The sequence below is a fragment of the Corapipo altera genome, unplaced genomic scaffold (genome assembly GCF_003945725.1).
Source record: "Corapipo altera isolate COAL_440 unplaced genomic scaffold, ASM394572v1 61411, whole genome shotgun sequence".
In the NCBI taxonomy this organism is placed as follows: domain Eukaryota; kingdom Metazoa; phylum Chordata; class Aves; order Passeriformes; family Pipridae; genus Corapipo; species Corapipo altera.
This window is the reverse complement of record NW_020884875.1, coordinates 19,577,986-19,590,982: the sequence shown is the minus strand read 5'-3', so window position 1 is coordinate 19,590,982 and position 12,997 is coordinate 19,577,986. Positions and strand designations below refer to the sequence as shown.

The window sequence follows — 12,997 nt, the reverse complement described above, 5'->3', positions numbered from 1 at the left end:
TTACACGCTTTTGTACTTTTTTGTTGTTGCTGTAATTGTTAGCAGGATAAAGAAGAAAGCTGAATTTGGAAGCAGTGATCATATAGTTGAGTATGATATTGAGCTGGACCCATCATTGTTTTTGACCTCTCTCCTGTATGATAACATAAGGCAGTAATAGCTGTTGTTCTAGTCAGTGGTAGCGATTGTCATAGTTGGTTGATGCTCACAAATGAAGACTTGGCATGTGTTCTGCTATGGGGTTGAGGAAGGCTTGTGTTAGTCTGTCACAGAGACTTGGTGTCTGTAGAGTGTTTTGGCATTGCCTGTTAAGATAAAGATGCTAGACCTCATGGTTTGTAGTCCATTCCGCAGCATAATCCTTTAGACCTACATGTATTTTGTGACAAGTTTCTATCATACACATTTCGATCCATTTTTATGGGTAGCTAAGAATCCTTGCAGTTTGACTGGATGAATAGAAGTAGCAGCTAAACGGAACTTAAAAACCTGGAGGACAGGCAGCAGCCTAGGAGGAGTGGATGTTTGAGTGGCATAGCAAATGCTAAGTAGAAAGGCAGTGGCAGCAACCCATGGGAACTGAAGTTTTGACAGAACAGCTAGGCTGTGGAGTTGGCATAAAGGAGAGGAGAAAGGGGCTACCTGAAGGGCAGCTCTCATGTTAGAACTGTGCATTTAATATCTGTGCCAAGGCCACATATGTCAGCCTGGCCCAACTTAGAAAAAAGCTACTGTGGGACAAAACCCTGTTTTGCCACGAGAGCTGATAGTTCATGCATTGGTGATGTCAGCTAATCTGTGCATATGCTTTGTGGCTCAGTCTGAGTAGTTCTTCCTGTTAGCGCAGATAGCCTGCACCCCAGACTTCAAAATCACACTCAATACTCACACTGTACTGAGACTGATGAATCCTAAATGGTGTTTGAACAAGAGGATCTGTTCAAAATACACTGAAAAAGGGATTAGTAAATTATTGTCTAGTCTTGCAGATTGATCAGTTATAGTTTGATTGGCTTTCTTAGATGGAAAAAATGTTTTTGTCAGTTCTAAGAAGGAACTGAGTGAGGGCCAGACATTGACTTTCAGGTCATCATTGCCTCAGGGACTTTGATTTGCTAGGGTTGTATAATGTTTGGAAAAAACATTGGTCATGGCACCTCTTCTCACTAAGAATTCAGCAGCCTCCAGTCTTTTGCAGTAGATGCTTTCATCAAGGAGAAAAGAGGGAAGAAAGGGAGAAGGGAAAGAAGGGAATTAGGGGTCTTTCATCTAAGGCACATGGACGACAGGGAATGATTTGGGACAGCCAGCATGGCTTCACTAAAGGCAAGCCCTGCCTGACCCTAGTGGCCTTCTGTGATGGAGTGACTACATCAGTGGACAAGAGAAGGGCTACAGATGTCATTTATTTGAGCTTCTGTAAAGCCTTTGCCACAGTCCCCCACAATATCCTTTGCTCTGAATTGGAGAGAGATGGATTTCATGAGTGGACTGTTAGACGGGTAAGAAAGTGGTTGGACAGTCGCATCCAGAGGGTAATGGTTCAGTGATTCAGAGTCCTGATGGGCATCTTTGACAAGTGGTGTCCCTCAGAGGGCTGTGGTGGAGCAGTGTTAGTATCATCACTGATGACATAGATGAAAGGGTTGAGTGCACTCTTGGCCGATTTGCAGATGACACCAAGCTGAGTGGTGCTGTTAACACACCTGAAGGATGGGGTGCCATCCAGAGGGACGTGGGCAAGCTTGAGAAGTGGGCCTGTAGGAATCTCACAAGGTTTAATAAGACCAAGTGCAAGGTGCTGCACCTGGGTTGGGGTGCCAGGCTGGGGGTTGAATAGGCTGAGAGCATCTTTATTGAGAAGGTCTTGCGGGTGCTGTTGGATGAGAGGCTGTACATGAGCTGGTAATGTGCACTTGTAGCCCAGAAAGTCAGTTGTGTGCTGGGCTGCATCAAAAGAAAAGGGCAGGTCAGTGAGGTGAAGTGGTAGAGTTGCTCTTCATGTGAGAGAGCAACTGGAATGTATTGAGCTCTACCCAGGGAGAGACAAATGAGTTGAGACCTTATGGATAAGAATTAAGGGACAGGCTAATATTGGTGACACTCTTGTTGGTGTTTACTACAGGCCACCTGATCAGGAGGAGGAAGTTGATGAGACTTTCTATGGGCAGCTGGAGATAGCTTCATGGTCACAAGCCTTTGGTCTCCTGGGGGAATTCAGCCACCCCGGTATTTGTTGGAGAGACAACACGGCTCAGCACACACAGTCCAGGAGGTTCCCACAGATCATTGAAGATAACTTTTTGATGAAAGTGGTGGAAGAGCCAATGAGAAGAGGTGTGTTGCTGAACGTTGCACTAACTGGTTGAAGATGTGAAGGTTGGGGGCAGCCTTGCTTTCAGCCTTCCACCTGAGATGGTGGAACTCAGGATCCTGTGTGAAGAAAGCAAAGCAGTAAGCAGGACTAGAACCCTGAACTTCCAGAGAGCTATCTTCAACCTCTTCAAAGACCTGCTTAGAGGAATCCCACAGGATAGAGCTCTCGAAAAAAAGGGGTTAAAAAAAGCTGGTCAATATTCAGCATCACTTCCTCCAAACTCAAGACGAATGTATACGTATGAGCAAGAAATAAAGCAAGCTGGCAGGAGACCTGCATGGATGAGCAGAGAGCTTCTAGCAAATCTCGAAACAGAAGAAAGAAATTTATGGGATGTGGAAAAAGAGACCATATGGGAAGACTATATGGAATATCGGCAGGGTATGCAGGGATGTGACAAGGAAAGCAAAGGCCCCTTGGAATTGAGTCTGTCAGGGGATATCAAGGACAAAAAGAAGGCCTTGTGCAAGTATGTCAACAGCAAAAGGAAGATTAAGGAAAGTGTGGGGCTGCTGCTGAATCAGATGGGTGTCCTGGTGATGGAAGACACAGAGAAGGCGGAATTACTGAATGCCTTCTTTGCTTCAGTCTTTACTGCTGAGGCCATCCCTTAGGAATCCCAGACCTTGGCTGTAAGGGAGAAAGGCTAGAGAAAGGAATACTCCCCTTTGGTCATAAAAGATTGGGTTAGAGATCAACTAGGGAGACATAAATCCATGGGCCCTGATGGGATGCACCCATGGGTGCTGAGGGAGCTGGCAGATGTTGTTGTTCAGTCACTCTGCATCATCTTTGAAAAGTCATGGAGAAAGGAGAGGTGCATGATGACAGAACAACAGCTGGTGTTACTCCCATCTTCAAAAAGGCAAGAAGAAGGATTTGGGAAACTAGCAGCCAGTCAGGCTAACCTCGGTCCCTGGAAAGGTGATGGAACAGATCATTCCGGAGGTCATCACCAAGTATGTAAAAGAAAAGAAGATTATCAGGAGTAGTCAGCAGGGATACACCAAGGAGAAATCATGCTTGATTTCTGTGATGGCATGGCAGGATGGATGATGAGGCAAGAGCAGTGGATATTGTCTACCTTGACTTATCTGCCTTTTGACACTGTCTCCCATGGCATCCTCTCTCTTATGAGAAGAGACTGCGGGAGCTGGGCCTGTGTAGAGAAGACTGAAAGGGGTAAACATCTCAAAGACAGGTGTCAAGAGGATGGTTGTGGAGTTTCCCTCTCCGGAATGTTCAAAACCTGTCTCTAGATGTGTTCCTGTGCAACTCCAGAGGTCGCTTCCAATCATAGCAATTCTGTGATTCTGTGAGCTGGGTTTGTTCAGCCTGGAAAAGAGAAGGCTTTGGGGTGATCTACGTGGAGACTTCCATTACCTGAATGGAATCTAAAAGAAAGATGGAGAGGGACTATTTACAAGAGGTGGAGTGGCACAACAAGAGGGAATGGGTTCAGACTGAAAGAGTGTAGGTTGAGATTGGGTATTAGGAAGAAATTCTTTACTCAGAGGATAAGGACACACTGGAGCAGCTTGCCAAGGGAATTTGTGGATGCCCATCCCTGGCACTGCTTAAAGCAGTTTTGATGGAGCTCTGAGCAACCTGCTCTAGTGAAAGGTGTTATGCTCACACCAGGGGTGTTGGGATTAGCTGATCTTTTAAGATCCCTTTCAACCCAGGCCAATCTGTGAATCTATGATTTTGTTATCCTCAGTATGAAAGGTCTTTCCTTTTCTGTGCTTCTAGGTTTATCATTTGTTAGAAGGGTCAGATGAGAATGTAACCTCTCTTTACACTAGAGAGGTTTTCTGTTGTCGTGTGTTGGGTGAGGTACCTTTTTCATGCTGAAGGTGATGCTCAAGAGAAGGAACTCTTCTAAATCAGAGTTGCAGGGGGTGCTAATGTGGGAGTGTGATACCAGATCCAGAATGTAACTTTGCTGTTGGCACTCTTCTCTTACATTTCAATGTTTTCTGTGAAGTTGAGTTTGAATATTTCAAAACATATCTGATATGATAAAACAGCTATGAAGGTATGAACGACTAGTAGAAGCTGTGTATTACCTTGCTTTTCTTTAAAGCTTTTATGGGCTAAGGGAAAGGGAAATCAGATTAGTATGACTGCTTTTATTTTAAGTTGATTTAACTTTTAATTAGCTCATTAACTGAGTAAGAAGGGCTAAAAATTTGAAAGCAAAGAATATATTTTCTACAACAGCAAGAAAGGACAATATTAACAAGGGAGGGGGAGAGGGGATGCACCGTTGCAGTAGTTCAGAAGAGACTATTGGGGATTGCTTTTTGTTTTAGCTGGTTAACTAGTGATTTCTATGTGTTCATCAAATTTTTACTTTCTTCACAGCTTTAGTAGGCAGTATAACTGTTTTCCCTGGGTTTATATTTTGAACCTTCATGGAAATAATTTAAATGAAAAATCAGATTTTTTTTTTGCTAAACATAATTTGCCTTAACAATTTTCCATTTTAAAAAACCCAGTGTCTAAGAATTGCTCCTCCTCAATTCCTACTGGTTGAACATAAATAAGGAAAGTTCAAAAGCAGTGTTGTGGGTTGTTTTGTTGTTGGTTTTTTTTTCCATTCAGTTTACTTTTATGTTCTGCTTGTAATTTAAAGTTTGCTTGAAAGGTTTTAATAGTTTCCTGCTGTGATCACGCTTTTCTAAGTGGAAAAACAGATATGTGTACTCAAAAGACAGCCTTGAAAATGTAATTGTAATTTACAAATAAGAGAATGGGTGTGTGAACCCGTTAGCCAAGGGTAAGATGAGCTCATGGTACACCTAATGTAACTGCCATGCGCAAATGTTTTCCTGTGATAAAAATAAGATGTTTTATCCTTTCCAATGCAGTTGATCAAGTATATCCCTATTTTCCTGTACCCTGAAGCATCTTTATTGTGCACTCTTATCCAGAGTTACAGTAATGCACTCAAGGCCAACATTTAAAAGGTGAAGATAAATTTATGTTGGATAATAGGCAGCATTGCAGTGAGAACAATCCAGTACAGATACTTGGATTTTGTGGGTACCATCTTCAAGAGTAAAGCTCAGAATGCTGTTTTTTTAATTACAAAAGAGGTGATGTAAAAATGAAATGTACTGTGGCTGGTAGCTGAGGCATAAGAGTCTTAATAAATCAAAGTGTTTAACAGAATGGTTTTCCTGGGTTATGAAGCTTGTGTGTAGTGATCTGGCACAGTTTGAAATGGAAGATTCAGGAATAGCCCACTTGAGCTTGATCTATTCGCAAAAGCTTAAATATTTGAAGAAGTTTTTTTTAACAATCTGGCAAAATAAAACTCAACTGCTTACATGTATAAACAAAAAATTATTGTTTTCTACTTTTAATACATAATTATATCAATGATTTGCAGTGTAGCTCAAAATCCAGTATTTACCTTCAGTGAGAACACACTTTTCTTGTCTAGTATTTCCACTTGGTTCAAAGGCTTTAATTAATTTGTAACTGCTAAAGTCTCTCTTTTTTGTGTCTTGTTCTAGGATGTTTTTGTATTTAGACATGAACTTGCTCTCCTAAGAATATCTGCCTTCATGGGTCTAATAATATTAGGTGGAATAAGTCGACTCTTTTACACTCAGCTAATGGGTATTTTCACTGTAAGTATCTAATTTTAGAAGTATATATTAATTTTATTTTCAGTACAATTAATAAAAACAGAAAAACAGATTGCATCTAAGGGAAGAATAGAAAAACATTTGCACTGTGAGGTACCTGCTTGGTATGTGTTCTGTCAAGACTCTTGACACCAAGAAGTCTTAAGAAGCTTTCTAACAAACAAGTGTGTAATAAGCCTGGCTATCAAGTAAATTTCCTGTTTTGTATTAGTGAAGTAAACCCATACATTGTCATGGAATTTTACAGTGTACAAGGTATGTATTTGCGGGTTTTGATTTTTGGTTTTATTGTAAACTCTCATGTGTCTGGTCTGAATTATGTGACAGTAAGGCCCACTAATAAGTCATACATTCTGAGAATACAGAATTCTTGTTAAGTATTTAAATAAATATGCTTATGCTCATATCTCTTTAGTTGTTTAACGGGGGAATATAACCATGTGCGATTTACAGTCCAAATGCATACTCTATATTTAAAGGTACCAAAAAAAAAAAATCTTTTGCATGGAAAAATTTTCCACATAGATGAATTTGGTAATGTAATAAATATGTACAAGAAATTAGCTTTTTTTGGTGTAACGTCCTGTTCTGTACATTAGAAGTTAATAACTTCCAGCAAATGTTTTAAAGTTACCTTGTGAAACCATATAAATGTTTAAAATACAGCAGTGTTGAACAGAAAGAGGACATTAGTTGGATCCGTACCTGTTTGAAAGGGTGTATGGTCTTGCTTGCTGAACTATTTTTTTTGAAGACAATAAAGTACAAGATGACAGGATCTTTCTGACTCCAACTGATGGAGATCTGCCTGAGATTTCATTTTGAAATTGAGAAGGTTTGCACAGTATTAACCTTTTTAGGTACAAAATGGAAAACCTTCCAACTGTATTGTGTAATTTATTTGTATAGAATAAAGGGCAAAAATTACTGTTTAGTTTTTCTTCTGTTAGATAAGACATTAATATTGCTTTTTTTCTTTTATTGTATTACCTTTGCATAAGTTTACTGCCTTTTGCTCTTTTTGTGACTGTAGCTATGCTGTGTATTATTTTTGCCATTCTCCAACTGCTCTACCAGATCGCTTTCTGCACTTTCTCTCAATGCCCAGGTCGACAGATTTACATTTCTGCCCCTTTACTGTGTGCCTAATTTCTGTTCCAAGGTCTTGTTGACAGGTTCTATCCTCCTTGTTTAAATGCAGGCATACCACCTTTGTGTCTGCATCCTCTAGAGTTGGGATGTTTTTCTGAATTACTACTATGCTTTGTTGGGTATTTAGCTGAAGTGGTACAGACCTCTGAATTCTGCTCACTGTCACTCCCAGTAATGGGAGAGATGGAAACTCAGGAAGCCTAATTGTTCTGATACTGAAATACGGATGTCTTTTTGATTTCTGTTAAATGGATATGTATGAGGAGAAACAAAAAGCCCATGTGATCACTACTACACTAAACCACAAACATGATACAGAAAAAAACAAGGAACAAACCCTAAGTCTGTCATTCTGTTCTATGGGCTGCCAGAAGCTAGACTTAGTTTTCGCAGTGACCATTGGCATCCATTCAGTTACTATTACTATACATGAAATAAAAACATCTTAGACTGAAACTGTTTCTATCACATATATCTGAAACCTGGAACGTTTCTATTCTGACACAGGATACCAACTGTGCTGCCTCTGTGATGGGCATGAATACCAATAAGAACCCAGTGAAGTTGTTACTTCACTGTCGTGAGCCTTAACACCATCAGGCTATTGCCACCACTGCATGCTTATAAACTGCTCTAAAGCCCTTTCTTTCTATGTCAGTGGTCTGAGATACTGTGAGGTACATCCTATTCACCTACAGAGCTGGCAACTACGCTGGAACAGGTGTGGGCTAACAGCATTTTCAAGTCCAGCCCCCTTTTTTTTTTGTGCTCAATAATAATTATGAGGACTGCTGAGCTACAGTATACCTGGATACTCTCTTTTGTTGTCTTTCCCAATGTGAAGCAAACATACTGCAATAATTGTGGATATGGATGGTTTATGAGAGACAGATGCTGGAAAGTACAGAACTGCATTAAGGCCTCTCACTGCACCCTACCTGCCCCCGGTAGCAAGAAGGGCTGTTGTGCTTGCCTCGTATGGACAAGTTTTTAGGTTTGTTCGGATTGCTGGGGAAGTAGAAATCCAGTACTGGGATCTCCAAATACTAATTCATTCACACCATGTGGATGCTGTTGCCTTGATTCATTGAAGAATGTAGTTTGTGTAGTCCATCCCCCACTCAAAGTGTTTCCATACCAGCAACACAGTTGTCTTTTCCCCTTTGCATTCCTTTCCTCATGATTCTAGAATTGGCAGGAATAAACAATACAGTTACTTTGAGGAAATCTACTTGGCAAGAACTAGTCAGACTTCAAACAAACAAAGCAAGTCTGTTTGTTGAGGTTGTGCTTAGTCTGCAAGTAGTGTCAGAAAATCTTTCTGTACAAATGGCTTTTGATTGCCAGCATTGTAGTATGGGGACTTGCTTCCTCCATAAGCACTAACAGCTTTGGCTAGCCAGTGGAAAAGGCAGAGGAGAGGGCAGCAGGTGAGTGTGCAGTTTCTTTGCAGGCTCCCGAAAGACATGCCTGTGATGCATAAAATAGGGAAACAAAGAATCTGAGTATACCCACCCACAGTGCTGAGCTCACTGTGTGGAAGACATTCAAGTCCTGTAGAAGCAGTGAACCATGGTCACTAAGAAGCAGTGATGTTTCTACTGTGTACTGTACTGGAGTTACTGTTCAGCATCTAACCTTCCTGTATAAATTAAATTTTATCTGAAATGAGGTCTATTTAAAATATAAATTAATTATGAAATTAAACTTAACTTAGTATAAGGTACAGATCAAAATTTAACAGAACACAGTCATTGAAGTGTAATAATGCAGTTGAGGTTAATTTGAAAGAGACTCAAAATGCTTGAAGGCATGTATATGCACAGTTAAAGTATTAATGTTTGTTAAAGTATTCATTTCTCCATTGCTGCTCTTGAGAGCATTAATTTCAGTGGTTGCTGAAGCTGCCCAAAGGCATGTGCAAGAGAGCTGGACAAGAGCATGGGCCTTTTGAAAAATGCTAAGCAACTTTTACTTGTGCTTGTACAGGAGAACAGGTAATACACATTTTCCTAGTTCATGCTCTATGCCTGTGTTTGCAGTTCTGCATAAACCAAGATTAATTCCACAGCTCCTGGATGAAAGGTATTTTTTTATAGTAGCAACAATCAACATTGCGGCTCTGTGATCTAAAGTTTGGTGAATACAAATGGTTGCTAAATAAGTCCAGCAAGTTCAGGTTTGTTAGGTTTTAATATTACTATTTACCTGTATTTCAAATGCTACCAAAATTGTATTTTTGGAAAAAAACCCCTAAGATTTGTCAAACTTTAACCCATTTGTAACGAAAATTCCTGATTCTCCGTAAGATAAACTTGCATGACCATCGTTACATAATTTTCCAGAAATCAAGCCAATAGTTTTTGTTTCATCTTGGTAATATAAAGCTAAGGCTGACTTTTTCCACGAGTATAGGACATGCATATTAAAAAAAAAAAAAATCCTTGATCTTTGTATTTACAGAAGTTTATCCTTTTGTCACTTCAAGAAGATACACACAGTTTAATGTGTAGAATAAATTTGCGTTATGTGACTTTTGTATACAAGATTTTTAGAAACAGAGTTACTCCTTACTAGAGTTGGGCTGAGTGCTAGATTGACAAGCTGTAAGAACTAGCAGAAGGTTTTCATAGTTCCTTTAATAGGCATTTTCACCTCTTGGATACATTTTTTCTGAAGTCAAGAAATGTCCAGCTGAATGCATAATGGAAAGGATATAACTGATATGCTGCAGCACATTTTTCTAGAACAGGACAGTAGCTAAAACAGAAAAGCAAAGCAGCATATTACCAAGTGCAGGTGAAGTTATTCAGCCGTGTGTGCTGGCACTTTGCAAAATTCAGGTTGTTGTGCAGTTCCTAATCATCTGTGCCTATCACTGCATAGCTGTTATTGGTTACAACATTAGATTAATTTCTTTAAGAAAAATACACATGTATTCTGCTGTTATCCTGTTTCCTGTGTGTTCAGCAGATATTTGGGTGCTTGGAAAAAATGCACTCTGGTAAAACTGAAAACTTTGTAGCTTGTGTACTAAAACTGGCTCTTACAGAGAGAATGTTCTTAAAGCTGTGCTGTTTGAGAAGCTGATGAATAGGCCAAGTAACCTACCAGACAGTAATTTCTCAGCATACTTTTACCACCTCTCTTAGTGTGGTATCACTGTTAGGGTATCATTAGCTTAAGGCTATTCATAACTCATTTGGAGGTCCAGGAAGCCAAAGAGCAAAGGAGGTGACTTCCTACAATGAGAGAAGAACAGCTGGTTGGCAAAAACTGTCCTTAGAGGAACTTTTGACATGAATTGTTCCGATGAAGAGGGGAGCAGCTGAGGTGGCCTCTGTATACGGGATTAGTGCTTTCTCCCTAGAAACTAGCATATGTGAAACACACTTCTAGCAGAAGCGGCACATGGTTCTTTTCATCCTCCTTCTCCAGTTGCTTTCCCCAAGCTCTGTTTGCCTCTGATTTTGTCATCATCCTGAATTTTAACACTTCTTCCAGTATCTATCTGACATTACTCTTGGGGAAGTTTTATTTGGATACTTTGGAAATAGAAGTATCTTAAGTTCTCTCTAATTCATAAGCCTCTGAAATAGGGAGAATTTAAAATCCTAATTTAGGAAGTCTGGGATCCTAAGATGATATTCTTCTTAAAATCTCTGCATAACAATTAGTCTTCTTACTTAAAAGTTTCAAGTTTATAGAGAACTGGATAGAAGAATCTGTTTTACCTAAGAAGAAAATGCTATCTGATGTAATTTACAAAATGATCATGCATATATGTTAAAGGCCTGCTTGCCTTCTGTGCTTGTTAGTTGCTTTACCAGTCCTCTATTTCCTGTCATTACTTGTAGTGCAATTTTGAATTTTATATTCCTTAACTGGAAATGAGCCTGTATTTTTACATTCTCAGGCAGCATGATGTTTTGTAAAGATTTTGTTTGAAATTACGTAGAAGCAGACTTAGCATAAAACTTAAGTAAAACAAACAAAACCCCAAAAACATATCAGAAAGAATTTTGGCAGTTGCACCCTAGAAAAACTAGATGGTCTCTTACTGAGAATAACAGCTGTAAAAATTATTGTTACCCTTTACTTCAGACCTCTTCTAGCTGCTTGTACTCCACAAGCAATTATTCATCTTTTGCCTCAATCACTACAGAGTAACAAGATAGCTCTAGTATAGACACTTTAAAACTCCATGAAGGTAGAGAGGTGCTTTTTTGTTGGTGGTTGGTCATAAGTAGTAAAAGTACAATTTGTAGGTAAATTGTAATTTTGTCTATTTCAGAAAGCTTTAAAATTTTCCACAAAAAAATCCAAACATTCTGTCTTGTGCAACTACTGCCTACACCAGTTAATGACATTGTATTGCAATGTCAAGTGCAAAGCTTATCTAGAAAACAGTATTAAGCTACAAGAAAGTATTGAGAAGGATGTATCCGTGTTACTAATTTTTAATTCCCATTTTTTATGAAGGTATATGAAATAATAAAATTTATCGGGAAGCTAAATCAAATAGTACCCAGAAACTTGCTTTCTCAAGACATATTTTCTTGACATGTGTTTTTTAATAATTCCCCTCTCATTTTTACATGAAACTGATGTCTGTTTTCCTTAAAAAAAGCATGACTAACCTATTTATTCATACAAAAAGACATAGAAAATTCATCTAGGAAAAAAGTTTCTTTTATCAACCTCAGATTGTTTCTGATGTTTGATTGTTGGAGGTAAAGAACTCTTTTAAAAAGAGCTTTTTTTCAGGATTTTTAAAAAAGGTGGAACTATCAGGATGCTCGTGTATAGATTAGCAGACTAGCCCCTAGCATTTGCATGTCTTTCACTCATATTCCATTGTTGCTTTAAGAAAGTACTTCTGTATGTCTTTCACATCACTTCAACAGTTAAATGATGATAAAACCCGGTTTTTCTATTTATACTGTAAGATTCTGATATTGTTTATGTTTGATCTACAGTGTATCACTATAAAAATATAATAATATGCATGCTGTTTTTTAAACAGTCGCCTCTCTGATTATTTCGATAATTGTCCATATCTAGTTTTTTAAAGCTGGTACCTTTTGCATATGTGAGGTTTTCTTCCTCTCAAGATCTGTGGTGTTCTTTATTTTGTTGGCTGCCACCTGTCTGAAGCAATCAGCCACTTCTTTCTCTTTCTCTGTACAAAAGGAAAATCCGGTCTTCCCATGGATGGTGGAAGGTAACAGGATAATCAGTTCAACAGTGATCCTCTGATGTCATTGTGGGAGCCCTGTAAAAGCGGATTATCTGTGACCCAGATAAAATAATTAGAAATTACTTGGACACTTACAAATAACTGATCTACTAATCTCATTTCCAAAGTTAAAAAAGGCCTGTCTCTCAACGTAACACTACCAGATGTTTCAGTTAAACAGCATCCTTTGCAGAGACTAATCTGAACCCTAATTTTAGAGGATTACCTTTGATTGTTTTTATTTCAAACACTAAACAGTGTTTTCATTTTTCCATATGTTCTGACAAACTATTTCTGTGGAAGAAAAGAGATTTTCTTAATTTTTACACTGCAGTCCACTAAATATGATTTAATGTGGTTTATGCTAGTATTGCAAAGAAAAACTTTTCATTGAAATTATTTAGTAATGAACTTGTTTCTTTGGGGCAGAACTATTTGATGATGGGCTTTTAAAAATTCAATAGATACCATGTGGTCTTTTTGCAAGGTAGTGGATGTGTTATCATAAACTAAGTGGACAGTGACTTTATTAATTAAATTAATGCTACCGGGGTTTCCTGTTAATTAACT

The 12,997-nt window shown here is 38.8% G+C and overlaps 1 protein-coding gene across 10 annotated transcripts in view; it reads left to right on the top strand.

Annotated features, from left to right (window-relative positions):
- Positions 1–12,997, top strand: part of ZDHHC21 (zinc finger DHHC-type containing 21) — a 52,268-nt gene that overhangs the window by 17,554 nt on the left and 21,717 nt on the right. For 8 of the 10 annotated variants that reach the window (XM_027635286.1, XM_027635285.1, XM_027635279.1 and 5 more), the window contains one exon: positions 5,902–6,018. The exons of the other annotated variants lie outside the window; for them this stretch is intronic. In XM_027635286.1, coding sequence (XP_027491087.1) covers positions 5,902–6,018 — 117 coding nt within the window. The remainder of the gene's footprint in view (positions 1–5,901; positions 6,019–12,997) is intronic. 10 annotated transcript variants of the gene reach the window in all.